We start from the raw sequence: 20194 nt of genomic DNA, 5'->3' as shown, positions 1-20194 counted from the left end.
ACAGAAGAATCTAAATTGGGGTCTTTTCCAGAGTAAGGGTTATTAACAGGTAAATTTTTATGAGTGAGCCATCTGAATGGTAGGGCAAACATCTAATTACCATCTTATCGCTCTATGAAAGTGCATTCCTTTCATCTGAAGTCCCAGACTCCTATCTCCTTTTTATTTTATTTATTTATTTATTTATTTTAAGATTTTTATTTATTTATTTGACAGAGAGAGACACAGTGAGAGAAGGAACACAAGCAGGGAGAGTGGGGGAGGGAGAAGCAGGCTCCCCGCCGAGCAGGGAGCCCGATGTGGGGCTCGATCCCAGGACCCTGGGATCATGACCTGAGCCGAAGGCAGATGCTTAACGACTGAGCCACCCAGGCGTCCCATCCTATCTCCTTTTTAGTTCAGAATGACATATATACCTCATTGTGCCTATTTTGGGAATTTCCATGTCTATGTGGAGTTCCTTATACCTGTGCCTATTAAATTTGATTTTTCTCTTGTTAATCTGTCTCATGTGAATTTGATTCTTCGTGCAGCTAGAAGGACCTTTGAGGAGACAGGAATTCTTGCTCCCCGACACAGGCAAGTGCAAAAACCCAAGGCCACAGGCAGCGACCTTCAAACTATCGCCAGGGCTAGGCTTTCAAACCAACTCTTCAAGCGCACAGGTACCCTAGCGCTAAGGTAGAGAGACTGCGCATGTGCCGTAAGGCCCTTCCCAGTACCCGTAGCTTCCCTTTAGGTTTTGGTCCCGCCCACTACCAGAGCCCTCGTTTCCGGTTCAGCCCAGGAAGCTTTCGAGTGTATCTGGCATCCGCTTCCCTGGGCCGACCATTTCTTCAACGTTTTTCCAGGTCTTTCGGTGGCTGGGAAAGGTAGTTGCCAATAAAGTTTCCCCGTTTCAAAGTCTAGCAGATTGGGCCGGGCGCATCCTCTGTCCCCTTGCTCACTGCCCGCAGTCTTTTGGGCTACAGGCAAGGAGTTTCAAGGCGTCATGGCCAGGGGCCGGTCCGGCCCGGCCGGTCTGAGGCCAGCTTTCGTTGCCCGCGCGCTCTCACGGCTTTTGGCCCCCCCGGCGTCCGCCTCAGCGTGAGCGCAGTCCCTCCGCGCCCACGGGCTGCCTTGCGCTGGACCCCATGGCCTCCGAGGCTCCGTCGCCTTCGTTGTCGCCGTCGTCACCTCCCTCCCCTGAGCCTGAGCTGGCCCAGCTGAGGCGGAAGGTGGAGAAGTTGGAACGCGAGCTGCGGAGCTGCAAGCGGCAGGTGCGGGAGATCGAGAAGCTGCTGCATCACACGGAGCGGCTGTACCAGAGCGCAGAGACCAACAACCAGGAGCTCCGCACCCAGGTGCGCGGTCCGCCTCCAGCCCCGCGCCCCGTCCAGCCCAAGGGGAGGCTTCCGAAGCCTCTGATAGCCTCGGAAGGGCTCCCTGGCAGGGGCCCAGAACTGCTCTATAGAGTATCTGAAAGAAATAAAAATTCACTTGTATTATAATTCCAAGTACATTTGAAGCTAGCCTAAGAGTTCGGGTTCCTGGATTTAGATAAGTGCGCGAGCTGCTGGTGGGAAGTGAACTTCATTACCTTACTTTTCATTCTCACTTGTGACGTTCCCTTGGCATTAGGAACGTTTATATTATTTTCTCTGCATCACTTTTGAGTTAAAGCTCTGGACTTGAAGCAGAATGACATTTATCACTCACTTGGTGTGTGAACTGATGCTGAGCTCAGTTGTCCATAAAATGAGTGTTAGTACCACACAAGTGAAGGTTAAATCAGATTAAGCATGAACAAACAGTTTTAGAATTTCACAAAATGTTGAACACTATGCATATGTCAGGTTGTTTTTCTGGGCATTTACCAGCTTGAGTTTTCTGGTGTAAGCAGGGGGGCTCAAACTGTCTTTGTTAGAGACACTACATGTTCATAAAATGGGGTAAAGATAAGTATTTGTCACTTTTTTTTGGTAATTTTAAAAAAGGAGCATAATATTTTTTTTCCAGCTTGATTTGTTGGGCAGTTACACTCTCCCAACAAGTTATTTCCCTGTAATTATTAATGTAAACTGTTGTGTAGTCCTTTGTAATATATTGGTATATTTCCTAAAATTACACATAAAGGCTGTACACTGAAAAATCAGCAAACTTTGTTATGCTTTGTTATCAAATGATCTATGAAAATAACTGCTGAGATGTAGTGCATTGTGTCTGTTGTATAGGTTGTTAATATGATGTTATAGAAAATAGTGTTTGTGTAATAACTAGTTCTTGAACACTTAAAATGAATGCATAAGGACTGTGCTAGGAGACTACACATATGGTTAAACTATCATGAGGAAAGGGGAGCAAAATATTCCCTTAAAATTCCTTTTAAAAAACCCTTTTATAATTCTAAATTTTTATTTTTTTTTAAAAGATCTTATTTATTTATTTGACAGAGAGCGAGAGAGCACAAGCAGGGGGAGCAGCAGAGGGAGAAACAGACTCCCCGCTGAGCAGGGAGCCCGATGCGGGGCTCGATCCCAGGACCCTGGCATCATGACCTGAGCGGAGGCAGACACTTAACCAACTGATCCACCCAGGCACCCCTCTAAATTTTTAATCTAAAGATCTAAAAGAGAACATTTTTTGCTAGCCTTTGAAGAGCCAGCATTTTGTTATTAGTGTGAATTTGGTAGTGGTCTAATACGAAAATTGAAATGCATAAAAAGCCTTGACCCTACCGGTGATAGTAATAACTCCTCTTTACCCTCTTCTTAGTGAGCCTCCCTTGGTGGTGGGTAGAGGTTGGTTAACTGTCATTGCAAATCACTAAATAATGTTTTACCTGGAGTGGTAAAAAGTTGGCTTGAGAATTGAGGGTGAGCTGATAGAAAAACAGGTTTTGGACTCTGAAGAACCTTGGGCAAATTACTTTGTCTCTTCAGGTTTCTCATGTAAAATGGTGATTAGGGCCACTATTCTGTAAGAAGTTTGGAAGAATTTATGAGAGGTTATCCAGAGTACTAAGTTTAGTGCCTAGCATGTAGCAGATACTAAATAAATTATCAAGTTTATAGTAATAGTGGCAGTAACTAGAGCCAGGACTGGGGCAAGGCGATCAGTAACCCAGGGCAAAAAATTTAAGGAGTACTCATTGTCTGGTACAGACCCTGTACTTGTGAGAAGCTAAGAATGAGTGCTCCCTTAAATGTTGTGCTCTAGGTGCCTTGTTTGCTTCACTCTAGTTCTAGCACTGGTGCTAATAGGAGCTGATAACTAATGAAGTGCCTAGATAATCTGTATGTAGTCAGTCTTATACCACCTTTCTTCTTTTAAGCTTTATGTGTCATTAAGTATTTAAAAGCATGGTTTTTTAGTTAGTTTCATGCCTATAGTAGATATTGTCTCACACAGATCCTTTCTGAATGAAGTGTATTTATGGTGTTGCTCCTCCTCTGCTTATGGGTATTTCCACACTTTTGCTCTGGCCCTGGCATTCAGTGAGGCACAGGGAAGACAGAGGCCCTTCTGAGGCAGTCACCTCTCTTCCCTTCTGCTGCAGTTGTGTAATCCTAAGACTACCATCTTCTGTTTAAAGAAAAAAAAGTGCATTAAAGCATACAAGTGAGTATTAATATATTTAAGTGAATAGGTAATTCCAGGTGGAGGACCCTGAATGATAGTAGATAATTTAATTTGATGAATGGGAATTAATGGTTTTTTAAACTAATTCTTTTTTTTTTTTTAAGATTTTATTTATTTGACAGGAGACACAGCGAGAGAGGGAACACAAGCAGGGGGAGTGGGAGAAAGAGAAGCAGGCTTCCCGCGGAGCAGGGAGCCCGATGCGGGGCTCGATCCCAGGACCCTGGGATTATGACCTGAGCCGAAGGCAGATGCTTAACGACTGAGCCACCCAGGCGCCCTTTTAAATAATTCTTTCGGAAGAACTGCTAACTGATTAAAACTTTTAGTATAAAAACATTCTTACTGTTAGAAATAAGTGATCGTCTTTACAAAGTCCTATTTAGTTCATGTAAATTCATTTTGGAGGGAATATTTTGAGGTTTAGCAAGAGAGTATAAGAGTAAAAACATTTCCCTCTACAAATATGAAAGGTGAAAGAAAGTTAATTATAGTATTTTTAATTTTTCTGAAAAGGAAACTAGCTGCTTTGGTACTAAAACTTCAACCAAGAAAAATAATTATTGTAATTTCAGGAGAATGGTGTGTATATTATTAGATTGCTAAATGATTTAATTTCCTAAAGCTGTGTTTTCTTTTAGGTAGAAGAACTCAGTAAAATACTCCATTGTGGGAGAAATGAAGACAATAAGAAGTCTGATGTAGAAGTTCAAACAGAGAACCACCCCGCTTGGGCAGTCTCAGGTATTCGGCTTGTAGTGAAGATATCTTAGTGCTGTTACATTCACATCATGCTAAGTTGGAGTTTTTTTTTAATTTAAAATAGACATACATCTAGATCTGAGAACTGTTATGTTGACTTCTCATATGATTTGGTATTTTCAGATGATTTCTATGTTCTTCTGGTGGGAAAATAGAAATGTCATTCTATAAATATATAATAATGCTAATGTGTTTTTGGTGGCACATTAATGTTTGCTGTGCTGTGAACCATTTACTCGTGTCTGGCTTTCCTTGAGACCAGGCACATGTATTTTCTTGTTGATGCATTCCATTTAGCATTGTGTTCAGTGTCAGTGTCTTAGGCCCTTATGGGAGTGATGAACTCACAGCCATGACCTCATGAGTGACATTGTAAGGCAAAATAACTGAGGAACTGAGTTTTAATAAATAGGGATCAGAAGAGACGATCTTTCCATTAAGTTTTGCCTTGTTTTATTCAGTATGTAATTTAACTAAATTGTTAAACACAGCATCGGTATTAACATTACATATTTGTATGATATATTTTATTTATTTATTTATTTATTTAAAGATTTTATTCATTTATTTGACAGAGAGACAGTGAGAGAGGGAACACAAGCCGGTGGGGGGGGGGGCGGGGAGGTGGGGGAGAGGGAGAAGCAGGGAAGCAGGCTTCCCGGTGAGCAGGGAGCCCAATGTGGGGCTTGATCCCAGGACTCTGGGATCATGACCTGAGCCGAAGGCAAACACTTAACGACTGAGCCCTCTATGATATATTTTTTTTTAAGTCATCATTATGAGAGAAATATGACAATACAAACAACCCTTGGACTTTTTTTTTTAAAGATTTTATTTATTTATTTGACAGAGAGAGACACAGCGAGAGAGGGAATGCAAGCAGGGGGAGTGGGAGAGGGAGAAGCAGGCTTCCCGCGGAGCAGGGAGCCTGATGCGGGGCTCAATCCCAGGACCCTGGGATTATGAGCTGAGCCAAAGGCAGACGCTTAACGACTGAGCCACCCAGGCGCCCCACAACTCTTGATCTTTATTTCCATTGTCATTTGATAATGCAACAGTATTCAGGTAGTATGTGATTGAGAGCTGCTTTTTTTTTTTTTTGACAGAACAAAACCTATTTACCTGTTTTCTTTTTTTATTCTTGCTATGGAAAATCCAAATCTGCCTTTTTTTAACTTTTATTTTGATAGCGAGGGTACTGAAGATGACATTAGAATCAAAGATATATACTTCTGTCAATTTATCTGCACCATCCATTTAATCGTTAAATTGTATACTGCTGTAAAAATATATGTTAGCATTCTGTGCTGTTTTATGTTCAGTGCTGGTGGTTTGGAATTAACTTCTCCTTATATACATTTTTCTAATATGATATCACCTAATTTGCTTTTGCTACAGATTATTATTATCAGACATACTATAAGGATGTTAGTCTTCCAAATAAAGTGGCTGAACTCTCAGTTCAGCAAGATCAGGATATCGAAGCTTCTACTTTTAATTCTGAAGACCAGTCACAAATAGAAAATGATGCTTACACTGGTACTGCTATAACAGAACATGTTAAATGTGCAGAAGAGGACCATTTTGCCTCAAATTCAGATTCACAGGTAATGAGATGCTTAACATGAAACTCTTGATGCCCAAAATGTATCATTTGTTGTTATATAGAAAAAGAGACTTCTTTAGTCCATTACAATGTATACAAGGTTTATAAACATTCTATGTGTAATGATATAGTGAATATTACAGTTTTTAAGAAACAAAAATTAGAATTTATTAATATGTGTAATTGTTTTTCTACTCTGTTCTAAAAATTAATGATGTACATAAACTAAAAGAAAATTTGTCACTGTATTTTCACTCAATCAAAAAATTTGGGCAACAGCCACAATATCATATTCATACTAATTTTTTTTTTAAAGATTTTATTTTTTTAGTAATCTCTCCATCCAACATGGGGCTCAAACTCACAACCCCAAGATTAAGAGTCTCATGCTCCACTGACTAAGCCAGCCTGGTGCCCCCACATTAAAATATTTTTAATGCTTGCTTTATGTCAGATATCTTGCCACTGTTGCCTGAGTGTCATATAAATTTTTTTTCTTTAATTTGTTTGAAGCAGGATCCCAGTAATTCCAGGATCCCAAGATCCAGTATAACTTCTTGGTGTGTGATATCTCACATTATCTATAGCTTTTTCCTCCATCTCTTTTTCAAATTTTTTTCCCTTTGAACCTGTAATTATTCTTAAAGAGTATTTCAGAGTCTGTATTTTGTAGATAACTATCTTATGGTATCAGGCATCTGTTTTTGAGTAATGGTCACACACTCACTTTTAATGTCTTCAAAACTAGGTTAAAATTGAATTAACTAAACACTAGTAACTGTTTTTTGAGGTGAACCAAACTGCAATTGATAGCCATCTCTTTCCATTACAGAAATTGAAGCCTTATTGTTTAAAATTGTTTTGTCTATTTATTCTAATTCGGCTAACTTTCAAAGTGATAAAAGGAAGTTTTTGTCTTATTTGACATGAATGTATCTTACCTAGGAGCCAGCATCTGTATTAGCAGCAGAAGATACATCCTTAGAAGGTTCTTCCTTAGCTGAAAGTTTGAGAGCTGCAGCAGAAGCTGCTGTGTCTCAGACTGGATTTAGTTATGATGAGAACACTGGACTGTATTTTGATCACAGCACTGGTTTCTATTATGATTCTGTAAGTATCTTGGACTGTTTAATGTTGTATGGTTGTATACTTGCTGCTTGATACCAAGTATTAAACCCTAAGCTGAATTAAGAAAAGCAAGAAACTGCATTGAAAAATTTTATTTGATTCAAAGCTATTTGACATGAGTAAAGAGTTATAAAATAGCTTATGATGCTACATTTCTGTTTTTAATAAAATAAGTTAATTGTGATTGTATAAGTATTTCTTATACTTAAGAAAGACCTAATGTTTTATATGTAAAGTAACACACAAAAATGTTAGAGCATTTATTAATAAAAGCAGATAGTTAACTACATTGTTGTAAAGTGTTTAAGAATTTAAATGAACATTTTTTCATAGAATTTTAAGGAAGTGACATTGTTAATTCTAGGCTTGGTGTGAAGTTTTTAAAAATTGTTTCAAGTACTTATGAATCCATTCGAGCTCTAGAGGAAATCTTTTTTTTGAATTCTCAATAGCATGTTTATTATTAGCTTAAAAGTTCTGTGGCTTTTAAGCATTTCACTTTTAAAAAAATCAATGTTAGGACTGAGAACTAGGGAATTTGTGTGGAATCAGACATGTAATGGACCACTAACTAGGACAGAACCTAAAAATAAAGTTCTTGATTTATAATTCAGTGTTATGGCTGTTGACATCTGGTACTTAATTGTATTTCATTCAGGATTTGATGACAATGACGATGGAACTTACATACCTGTATACCTCAGCCTTAGTGGTCTAGGAATGTGATCTGGTCCTCAGAAATTATAGAATGTGGTACCCAAAAGTGAAGCAGATTTTCACCATTCCAGTCACTGGAACTATTGTTAACTAATCTAGGGAATATAATGATAATACTAAATATCTTAGTTAGAAAAGGATTTCATTAGCTTGTTGGTTTGTACTTGGTATACTTTATAAATCCCTTATAAAGAGAGAATTTTCTTTCACAGGAATATGCTAATTGACCATGCTAATCAGTACCCAGGAACTTAATGTTTAAACTCTTATTACCAAAGAGACTAGCTATTACTTGTTTGGTTTTGAGGAAAATACAGAGTTCACAAGTATATGATGTTAGTCTTCATCATTCTTCTACCTTCCTTTCTGTATCTTTCCTCCTAACATCTCTTCTGTAAATGGTTAGCTATATTCTGTTGGTTATATGTTTCAGTAAAGTAGGGACTTCATTGTTTTGCCCTTTTTATTGTACTAGTTTTCATTTTAGTGTAATTAAATAGTTTTTCTTAAATTTTTGAAAATGTGTTTTAGACTGAAAGACATGAGAGATAAAACAAGTTTGAGTTATGAAAGTTTTATTATCACTGGTAATAAAGATTAGAAAGCTTCCATTCAGTTTTTTAATTATGGAAAAGATTGAATTCTAAATTTTTTTTTTTTTAAGATTTTTATTTATTTATTTGACAGAGACACAGTGAGAGAGGGAACACAAGCAGGGGGAGTGGGAGAGGGAGAAGCAGGCTTCCCGGCCGAGCAGGGAGCCCGATGCGGGGCTCGATCCCAGGACCCTGGGATCATGAGCTGAGCCAAAGGCAGACGCTTAACGACTGAGCCACCCAGGAGCCCCTGAATTCTAAATATTTTTGTAAGAGATCTGTAAAGTGAACTAAAGACAATAAATTGCAATAATACCACAGAAAAATATTCTTTTCCAGGCAGTTTTAGTTGTTTAACCTTAGTATATCATAAGACATTTCCATATCTGATGTGCATCGATTTATAATGTAAATAAAATATACACTGTTGAATTGAATCTTGTTTATAGAGTATGGGCCAGTATCTAATAAATACAGATGATTACATAATTTTTTATCTTTCCAGTTTTTATCCATAATTTGCCAAAATTCATTTTTTGCATGGTTCTTTTACTTATTTAATTACTTACAGTAGAACTAATTAATGAAGACAGTTGTTTATCAGTTTCTTTATATAAAATGTATCTCTGAGCTTAATTTTATTTTTGAATTTTTCTTCAGGGCTTTTAGTCATGAACACTAAAAAGCAAGTATTGGTTTTATGACACTGAAAGGAGGGTTGGGGGAGTTTATACCAAACCATTATTGTGTAATCATAAGGATAATGAGTCTGGAATTACTTCTTCTGTGGTCAGCTTTTTCTGATGCATGCCTTAGTTTTCATGACTTCTGAAAGGTTTTTTGTTATCATTTTCATTAATGTATTAAGTTGAACCATATGAAATTGCTGCTTCTCTAAGTATGAAAATGATTAAATATTGGCAGTTTCTTGAGATTCAATTTAATATTTAAATTATTCATTTTTTGTACTAGGAAAATTAGAGTAAATATTGAATGGTAAAGTATTTTGGAAACTTAGGAGCATTTTTCATTCTGTCATCTTTACTCATTATCTTCAGAAAATAGTAGAGTTCTTAAAGAAACATTGACATTTTTGAATATATTTGGCATTGCTATTAAGTTTATTTTTTTATTTTATTTCATCGTACCTGACTAGAACTTACCGTTTTCTTGACTTTGAAAGGAAAATCAACTATATTATGATCCTTCCACTGGGATTTATTACTACTGTGATGTGGAAAGTGGTCGATATCAATTTCATTCTCGAGTTGATTTGCAGCCTTATCAAACATGTGGCACAAAACAAAGTAAGGATAAAAAATTGAAGAAGAAAAGAAAGGATCCAGATTCTTCTGTAACAAATGAGGAAAAGGTAATGTCTTCATAATTTTAAAAATTTACTTGATGGTATAATTATGTCAGAGTTTTTGATGAAACTGAAAATCATCATTTAGTAACTGTATTTCAGACATATCCATTAAGATATCAGAATCTATCAACCAAGGAGCATTCACAAGGGGCGCAGATGGACTTTTTCACAAATTTTTAGTCATTAGAAATAAAAGGAATTTCTTAAAGTTTGAAGGAGGTAGATTTAGGGTGGATAAAATACTCATGTGTTACATAATTTGGAAGAAGAACAGTCAGACCCTCAACCAATAAGTTGATGTTGGGGCGCCTGGTGGCTCAGTCAGTTAAGGGTCTGCCTTTGGCTCGGGTCATGATTTTGGGGTCCTGGGATCAAGCCCTGCGTGAGGCTCTCTGCTCATCGGGGAGTCTACTTCTCCTTCTCCCTCTGTGCTCTCTGTCCCTCACTTGCTCTCTCAAATAAATAAATAAAATCTAAAAAAAAATAAGTTGTTATTGCACAATTCACAATAAAAGCACAGATTGTAAGTAGACATAGATAAAAGTTCTGCTTCTTAGTCATGTTAAGCAATTTCTTACCTATTATGTTAGCAAACATTAAATCAGTTGCTAGCAAATATAGGATATGTATGTATTTATTAGAAGTGGAAATTGGTGTCTTTTTTTTTTTAAGGATTTATTTATTTTAGAGAGAGCGAGAGAGCAGGGGGAGAGGCAGAGGGAGAAGAGGGAATCCTCAAGCAGACTTCCCACATTATGGGGACCTGATGCAGATCTTGATCCCACAACACTGAGATCATGACCTGAGCCAAAACCAAGAGTCGGTGGCTCAACCGACTCAGACACCCAGGTGCCCTTGGTGTCTTTTGGGAAAATAGATTGGCCATTTGTATCAATAACCGTAAAAATGTTAATATTCTTTAAGTGGAAAATCTCATTTCAGGTAATATTTTTAAAAATCCAAAGAGGGGTGTCTGGTGGCTCAGTCAGTTGAGCGTCCGACTCTTGATTTCAGCTTAGGTCATGATCTTGGGGTTGTGAGATCTAGCCCCATATTGGGCTCTGTGCTCAGCATAGAGTCAGCTTGGGATTCTCTGTCTCCTGCCCCTTTCCTTGCTCATGTTTGTGCATGTGTGTGCTCTGTCTCCGTCTCTCAAATAAATAAATAAAATCTTTTTAAAAAATCCAAAGAAAGAAAAATGCCTTTGTGTAGTTATATAGCAATATTTTTAAGAACAGAAAAAAATTAAGAGTTCAAATGGCCTGCAAGATATTGGTTAAGAAAATGATAGTATGTTTAATTGAAAACATTCTTTAGGCCTTAAAATGATAATTCATAAAGATGGGGGAATTTAAAAAATGCTTCTGATACAAGGTTAAATTTAAAGAAGGAAAATATAAAAAACGTTACCAGTGCTCTTATGTGTATTCCCCAGACAGATAAGGTTGGTGGTTTATATGCAGGAAAGGAGGCTTATTTGTTATATTGGCATTTTGTGAATTGTGGCAACTACTAGATACTTCACTCTTAAAATTTTATCTAATGTTTTTCTCTTAACCAAAGAGAAAAGTTTTTCATGTATAATACTAAAGTTCACATATGGAATTAGGTTTCCTTTGGATTTACTTTCTCTATTTCATTTGTTTGTATTTCTCTTATTTTCACTGACGTACCTAGGAATAAAAGAGAATGTGACTAAATAGTAAAAATGATTTTTCTGTTTGCTTTCAAGACCTCTGTTTTAATGATTTCTACCTGTTGCTAGTAGTTGAACTATTTGAAAGGATAGGTTTTGAAAGTACTTCTTTCTAACAATAGATAAGAACATAGAGGGTCCTTAAATGACTTTTCCTGACAAACTAGAGAATGAAATTTGAAAGTGTTTTGTGAGATTTTAGCTCCCATAACTGCTCTTCTTTACCATCCTTCTTCAAAAATGTGTGAACTCTAGGATAGGAATTTAAAAACAATCCTGATAGGATTTTGAGAATTCCCCGAAGATTCTTAAAGGTAGCTGTGAAGCATGGGAGACCATTTAAGACATCCTTATCTTTTTTTTTTTTTTTTATTAAGATACTCTTGAGCCTCACTCTTTGTGAGTGGGGGTATGGTGGAAAGAAATTGGCATAAATAACTAGAAATATGCATATATGCCTCAATGTCCACATGTAGGCCTCCATTCTTATCTCTTAATGAATATTTATCTAACATTCTGGACTGGTAGATGGTTTTTAAGAATAGCACCTCTGACATTTTCACTCATTCCCACTCCACATATGTTTTCCTATAAGCAGTAATAATAATAAAATATACAGGATTGGAAACTTTTTTTTTTTTTTTAAGTATATATAGATAGGGAAATTTTTGGCTATAATTCACAGTGGCCTTTAAAGCTTCTCATAGTTTTTCAGCTTGTTGTCCTTGTTCTTGCCTTTGATGAGTTTGTATTGCTGGGAGTGTATATAGTTTATCATATTGTGAGTGTTTAGCTGGTCTCCAAACTGAATTTATGTTACTGTTAAAAATACGTGTTTAAGATGCTCTCATATTTTATAAAATAACAGAAGACCATATGAATTCACTTCCATCATGTTGCTTTAGGTAGAAAGGAAATTCAGAGTATGGTACAAACCAAAGGAAAATAACTGATTCTTTTAAGTTTAAAATAATAGATTTGTTTATTTGTCATAAGGTATGCCCACTATACATGTATAATAAATAATAAAAGGTTTATGCCTGCTAATTTGGAATTTTAGAATAAAAGAGATGTAACAGATTCATCTATACTTTAAACTGTTTTGTATAATCAGACCAACTATATGAAAGTACTAAATGTTAGTGAAACTGTAGCTCTGCTACATTAGGTACATCTGGATCTTTTTAAAATTTTTTTTAAAGATTTATTTATTTGAGAGAGAGAGCACGCATGTGTGTGTGCCTAAGTCAGGGGAGAGGCAAAGGGAGAGAGGCTGGGTGTGGAGCCCAACTTGGGGCTCGATCCCACAGTCAATGAGATCATGACCTGAGCCAAAACCAAGAGTTGGATGCTTAACCGACTGACCCACTAGGCGTCCTACATCTGGATCTTTAAATCACTGTTGTAATTAAAGCTGATTCTGTACTTTATGTGTTTTGACTTGATTATTGGTTAGAAGTTCAAAAAGAAAATTTAGGGTAAATATATTCTCTAGGCTTGCACTGTCCAATAAAGTAGCCAGCCACTAGCCTCATATGGCTGTTGAGCACTTGAAATGAGGCTCGTCCTAATTATGGTGTTTTGTTAAGTATGAACTACAGTATACTCAGTTTTGAAGACTGAAAGTCTTGAAGTACAGAAAATCCATGTAAAATATTTCATTAATAGTGTTATAGTGATTACATGTTATTTATATATAATAAAAGATAATATTTTGTAAATACTGGATAGATAAAAGGAATTTCACCTGCTTTTACCTTTTTAATGTGGTTACTAGGACATTTTAAAGTATATATATATATATATATATATATATATAGATAGATGTATATGGCTTGCATTGTATTTTTGTTGGACATGGACAGAAGTGGTCTAGGCTGTCGCATGGTTCAAGCAATATGTGATAAGGGCCTGGACTGGGACAGTTAGGGAATAGATGAGGAGAATTGGGATAAGGTGTAAACAGTCTGTAGCACTTGGAAATGGATTCCATGTGGTAGTTAAGGGGATGTCAAAGATAACTATAAGATTGTTGATTTGGGTGATAAGAGGATGGGTAATGTTATTAAGAAAGAGAACATGAGAGGAAGAGGGGGTTATAGGTAATAGCTATTGGTATTTCATATATAATGTTGTACATATATCTTCACTAATTCTTTGAAACATTTAGCATTAAACGTTAGAAGATGGTCATGTTTAAGGTATTTTCCCCTTGTTCCCACCTCCCCACCTATGTCTTTCCAGGATTTGAATTCAGAAGATCAAAAAACATCCAGTGTTGAACATAAAAGCTGCAGTGAGGGAGAAGATTTTGCAAATATGAAAAAGAAGGCCAAAATAGACATTCATTACAAAAATAGTCCCCCCAAATTTACTGTTCCAGTTAGCGGAAAGACTACAGAATCTTCTCTTAATGAAAACATTTATAATTCGACGTCATTTAAAGATGAGAAAGTCATGGAGACTGATAGTGAGCCAGAGGAAGGTGAAATTACAGACTCTCAGACAGAGGACAGTTACGATGAAGACATTACCAGTGAAGACAATGTAACTGCAGAAGATAGTGAGGACGAAGGTAAGTAAATAACTATTGTTTGATTTTCTGTAAATAACCCAGTCTAGTCATTGTAAAAGAGCAACAGAGTTAAAAATGTTAGTAACTCTTGTATTTGCCAAAAAATAAACGGACTGTTTTAAACTGATTATTTTTTATATGTGTGTATATATATATATATATATATATATTTTATATTTTATTTATTTGACAGAGAGAGACATAGCGAGAAAGGGAACACAAATGGGGAGAGGGAGAAGCAGGCTTCCCACTGAGCAGGGAGCCCGATGCGGGGCTTGATCCCAGGACCCTGGGATCGTGACCTGAGCTGAAGGCAGATGCTTAACGACTGAGCCACCCAAGCGCCCCTAAACTGATTATTTTAATGACATTCTTGAAAATTATGTGAGCTGCCAACAAAGTGGTCTCCAATACCATTATGGTTATTTTTAGAGGGAAGGATTTGAATAAATGACTAATAATTGGACCTTAAAATTTTATTGCATTGAATGGCCTAGTCAGTAGAACAAAACCAAGTTACATATGTTCTAAAGTATATACTAAGGCTATTTTGGTGGGTTAGATATTTGTAGTCTACTTTTGTAGGAGGGGAAACAATAAGTTGCCTTTAAAAAGTGTAGTCCAGGGGTGCCTGAGTGGCTCAGTCGGTTAAGCGGGCTCCCTGCTCAGTGGGGAGCTTGCTTCTCCCTTTCCCTCTGCTGCTCCCCCTGCTTGTACTCTCTCTCTCTCTCTCTGTCAAATAAATAGATAAAATCTAAGAAAAAAAAAAAGTGTAGTCCATGAATTCAGCTACGTAGGTATTATGGTAAATCTTATATTTAAAAAATATATATTTAAGAAGATAGCAGGTGGGGAAGAATGAAGGGGGGGAAATCGGAGGGGTAGACGAACCATGAGAGACAATGGACTCTGAAAAACAAACTGAGGGTTCTAGAGGGGAGGGGGGTGGGAGGATGGGTTAGCCTGGTGATGGGTATTGAGGAGGGCACGTTCTGCATGGAGCACTGGGTGTTATGCACAAACAATGAATCATGGAACACTACATCTAAAACTAATGATGTAATGTATGGGGATTAACATAACAATAAAAAAGAAAAATAAAAAACAATAAAAAAAAGTTAAAAATATATATATATATTTATTTTAGAGAAAGAGCAGGGAGAGGGGCAGAAGGGAGAGAGAGAATCTGGAGCAGATTCCACACTGAGTGTGGAGCCTGATGCAGGGCTTGATCTCCCAACTCTGAGATCACGACCTGGGCTGAAACAAGAGTCGGGTGCTCAACTGACTATGCCACCCAGGCACCCCAAATCTTATATTTTTTAAACTTGAGGTTATAAAGACATACTTTTAAAGCCCAGGATTTTATATTAGGTTATATGAGCTTATTTTGTTCTCGATGCAGTTTCTCTCACTTTTATTTTTAAAGCAGGACTCAGTTTTTCTAAGTTAATATAAAAATTCCTGTTTAGGATATTTTCAAATTCCAACACCTTAAAAAAGAGAATTGTTTATATTGTAATTGTGATAGACCCTGAATATCTTTAGGTTGATCACTTTAAATTGGTAAGTGTTAAAGCCTTATCAAGTATGTCATATAGCAGAATTTAAGAAGGTTGTTTCAAATAATTAAGATTTTTGATCAGTACTTTTTTTTTTATTTTAAAGATTTTTATTTGAGCAAGAGAGAAGCACACGAGCGGGGGTATGGGGAGGAGCAGAGGGAGAGGGACAAGCAGACTCCATGCTGAATGTGGAGTCCTACACGGGGCTCAATCTTATGACCCTGACATCACAACCTGAGCCAAAATCAAGAGTCGGATGCTAAACTGATTGAGCCACCCAGGCACCCCTCAATACGTTTTACTTTATGGATGCTTCCTATTCCTGCCTAGAAATTTTTTCCATAGCATTTGAATTAATACTTACACATTTCTTTCTTTAACAGATGAAGAAAAAATTTGGCCCCCATGTATTAGAGTAATTGTTATTAGATCACCAGTATTGCAGACAGGATCACTTTTTATCATTACAGCTGTAAACCCTGCTACAATTGGAAGGTAAAAATGTTTAATGTTACTATGTTTGTGTATTTATCTTACTCCAATGGATTGTATATTCCTCAACCAGTTATAAAATGTGCATGGTACTTGTTGAATAGGCAAACACTGAATGACATCCATGTTCCTCCCTCTCCCACTCAGAAAATATTGTTGACCCTTATCTCTGTCACAGAAATTTTGTCATTTTCATCCTTTTTGTACTGCCGTTTCTGGTTTAAATTCCTTCATTAAATCCAGTGTTTGTCCAGTATTTAATCCCCTTCCTCTGTTTCTTTTACCCCTTTGTAATTCATAACCAGCTTGGTAGAGAGGTAGGTTTTAATCATGAGTAGGATAATTTCATTACTTCCCAGTGGGAAAGAAAATCCATCCTTAATTCATATTCTGTACAAAATCTTAGTTTTAAATTCTTGAAGAATAGTATGGTCCTTTTACATATAGTAATAGAAGCTGGAATGTAGTCAACAGATCTCGAATGATTGATGTTAGTACAAAGGATATGCTGTTCTGGACGTTTATTATTTTTTTTATAAAGATTTTTATTTATTTAGAGAGGGAGAGACAGCATGTGAGTATGGGGCAGAGGGAGAGAATCTCAAGCAGACTCTGCACTGAGCACAGAGCCTGACTTGGGGCTCGATCTCATGATCAGCGGAAACCAAGAGTTGGACTCTTAACTGACTGAGCCACCCAGGCACCCCTAGATGTCTATTATTAACCTGGGGTAGATGTATCAAAAAATAAAAGTAATCCTGGAACTTCTTTCAAATAGGAAATTTAGAGTAGGATTAAGGAAATGACTTAAGTGTGATAGAGGGACTTGCATTTTAACATTTTCTTTTAAAACAACGACGACAAAAATCTTAAAAAATACCGTTTCTGTGTTAACTGTGTTTAATCTATATATGGTTCAAAAATTATTAAAGACACTTTACTTAACCCTGCAGAGAAAAAGATATGGAGCATACTCTCCGAATCCCTGAAGTTGGTGTTAGTAAGGTAAGTTCTTTGATTTTTCAAATATAGCGCCCTAGATATGATTTTATAAACCCTCATTATGACAGGAAGCTTAGGGGCTTTTTTATTTAGTAGAAAGTTTAATAGTCCAGGTATTAATGGAAATGAAAGCAATTCAGATTTGTTTATTCCACTGCTTGCGAGAATAATTCTTTATCATAATTAGAGTAAACTAAATGATGTTTAATTTTTAACAGTCTGGAGCAGGAATAGAAATGTAGATTAAGTATTAAAGTAATACCCATTTAACAAATATTTATTGAGTGAAATAAATGTTCTTGATATGGTGGTTCAAAAATGAATCAGACCTGGATTCAGGCTATTTTATTAGATGGTTACTGTTGAGTCCAGAGTATATTACAACTCAAGAACTATTTGTCCTCTACCCCTCAAGGCTTTTATAGCTTTTCCTAGTTGCTCCTCTGATGGTTTCAGGAAAAAGAATACTTGGGTTTTTAAAACAAACAAAGCAGCGGTGCAACTTTAGTTACAAGTAGAAAAACAAAAGGTTTTGCTACTGATACTCTTTATATTTGCTATTTTTCCTTTTCTTTACTGTATTTTCTGTAGTTTTTCCCTCTCTTCCATGCTGGTTATCTTTTTCTGACCTTTCATCATCCCCATTTTGTTTCTATTTAATAGATTATAATATGGATCTAAAGTATACATTTTATGTGATTTTTGTCTTTTGAGGATGAAATTTGTTTTCCATTATAGTTTGAAAGTCCACTTATTTTTACTTTGTTTCAACTCATTCAGAAGGGAGGAAATTTTCATAATCTTAACTCTGACCAAATTATCTTGCTTTTTTACTTTACTATGACCCTTCTGCCTCCAAAGAAAACCCACTCTGTGATTTAAATAGCAATTCAATCTAAAATATAGGTAGTTTTGTAGTGGCATTTCTGCTCTTTCTTTCCTTAAAACTAAGATATTCACTGGTGGGGTAAATGGTTTGTTACTGTATGAAATCATTTTGACAATATATATTACACATATCCAGATAGATGAAAAAATTTAAATAAAAAACCCTGGACACTTCATATTAATATTTGGGGAAAATGGAATCTGTCACTGGATAGGGGAAGACCTCCTAAGTTTAAAAAAAATGAGAAAAAATCAGAGAAGACATAATTTTGAGTAATTTTAAGTTTGAAGTTCTTGTCATGTTAAACAAATTTAAAAGGCAGATTACGTGGGGCACCTAGCTGGCTGAGTCGGAAGAATATGAAACTCTTGATCTCAAGGTTGTGAGTTTGAGTTCCATGTTGGAGGTAGGGTTTACTTAATAATAATAAAAAAAGGCAGACTAGGACAGTAAGACAAATATGACAAAATATATATCTTTTATGTTTTAAAATCTCATATAAATTCATTTTTTTCAAACCCCACTGTGACTCTAATAGATAAGTGAGCAAAGGCTATAAATAAACAATTCACAATGCAGGGGATATCATTACTATGTAAAAACCATTCAGTCTTTCTAAAAATTTTAAGAAATACAAATGAAGTCAAAATGTCAGTTTTCATTTGTCATATTTATTAAATTTCACTCCTGTTGGGAGCATAATTTAGAACAGCTCTTTGGAATAAGGTTTCAAGTCAAAAGACTTGAAACTATTTAAATGCTTTGGTATAGTTGTTAGTATTCTAAAGAACCCAGTTGAAAAAAAATGTATGAAGGACATGAAGAGAAAATATACAGAAGAGGAAATCCATGTGGCTAAAAAATATAAGGTTTCAGTCTTCATAGTAATTGAGGAAATGCAAATTAAAATCACGATAATGAGATTTAATTTCATACCTTTTATACTTGCAAAAACTGAAGATTCCGACAATACCAAATATTGGTTAAGACTATATTCTTGGCAACAAGAATTCTTATAGTTTGCTTTTGGGAATATAAATTGGTACAACCACTTTGGAAAACAATATGGCAGTATCTAATAAAGTTTAAGATTTGCACATACTGTGACTTAGCACTTTCATTCTTAAGAATATACTCCTGAAAAACCCTTGCATTGTCTACAGGAATGTTGCATGTATAAGAATGTTGATAGAAACATCTTAAAAAATAGTAAAACCTTGGGGGAAAAAACTGGATGTTCATCATCAGAATATGTTGAAGAATCCGTACAGTGAGTTTTACCATTCAGCAAAATGGCAAAACTGTACACAACTGGATGTACCTCACAATATAATATTAAGCCAAAGAAGCAAAATAGAAGAAATACATACGGTAGCATATGTTTGTCAGAACTTATCAAACTGTAAATGTAAGACCTGTGAATTTTCTGTATATGAATTACATCTCAAGAAAATATTCATACAGTGTAATTCCCATTATGTCAAGTTTAAAGCAAAATAACTATGAATTGTTTATGGATGCATACATACGGGGTGAAAGTAATAGAGGCATCATGATTAAATATTGAACCGTTGAAAAGAAAGGGTGTGGGATGGACAGAATGAGTTACACATCCATGAATAATAATTTTTCTTTTAAATAATCTGAGGCAAGGGGGCCTGAGTGGCTCAGTCCGTTAAGTGCCCGACTCTTGATTTTAGCTTAGGTCATGTTCTCAGGGTCTGGAGATCGAGCCCCGTGTTGGGCTCCATGCTCAGCATGGAATCTGCTGGGGATTCTCTCTCTCCTCTCCCTCTGCCCCTTCCCCCACTCACACCCTCTCTCTCTGAAATAAACTAAAATCTAAAAAATAAATACCTGGGTCAAATATGGCAAAATTTATTAAAGCTGGGTCATGGGTAGACCAGTTCAGTGTATTCTTTTGTGTGTTTGGAACACTTTATAATTAGTTTATGAGAAATTTTTTTTCTTCTTTTTTTCAAAGGTTTTATTTATTTATTTGACAGAGCACAAATAGGGGGAGAAGCAGGCTCCTTGCTGAGGAGGGAGTCCAGTTGGGGCTCAGTCCCATGACCCTGGGATCATGACCTGAGCCAAAGGCAGATGCTTAAGTGACTGAGTCACCCAGGCACCCAGTTTTTGAAAATTTTTAAGAACAACTTCATTGGGATACAGT

General features: G+C 36.3%; 1 protein-coding gene across 1 annotated transcript in view; it reads left to right on the top strand.

Annotated features, from left to right (window-relative positions):
• Positions 1 to 754: 754 nt before the first annotated feature.
• The window catches only part of AGGF1 (angiogenic factor with G-patch and FHA domains 1), a 53929-nt gene continuing 34489 nt past the window's right edge, over positions 755 to 20194 (top strand). Inside the window, exons 1-8 of the mRNA XM_036090144.2 lie at positions 755 to 1343; positions 4263 to 4365; positions 5782 to 5990; positions 6935 to 7099; positions 9614 to 9802; positions 13740 to 14070; positions 16019 to 16130; positions 17081 to 17132. Coding sequence (XP_035946037.1) covers positions 1134 to 1343; positions 4263 to 4365; positions 5782 to 5990; positions 6935 to 7099; positions 9614 to 9802; positions 13740 to 14070; positions 16019 to 16130; positions 17081 to 17132 — 1371 coding nt within the window. The 5' untranslated portion in view covers positions 755 to 1133. The remainder of the gene's footprint in view (positions 1344 to 4262; positions 4366 to 5781; positions 5991 to 6934; positions 7100 to 9613; positions 9803 to 13739; positions 14071 to 16018; positions 16131 to 17080; positions 17133 to 20194) is intronic.

Source organism: Halichoerus grypus, chromosome 2 (assembly GCF_964656455.1).
Source record: "Halichoerus grypus chromosome 2, mHalGry1.hap1.1, whole genome shotgun sequence".
Classification (NCBI taxonomy): domain Eukaryota; kingdom Metazoa; phylum Chordata; class Mammalia; order Carnivora; family Phocidae; genus Halichoerus; species Halichoerus grypus.
This window is presented reverse-complemented; position numbering and strand designations above follow the sequence as displayed.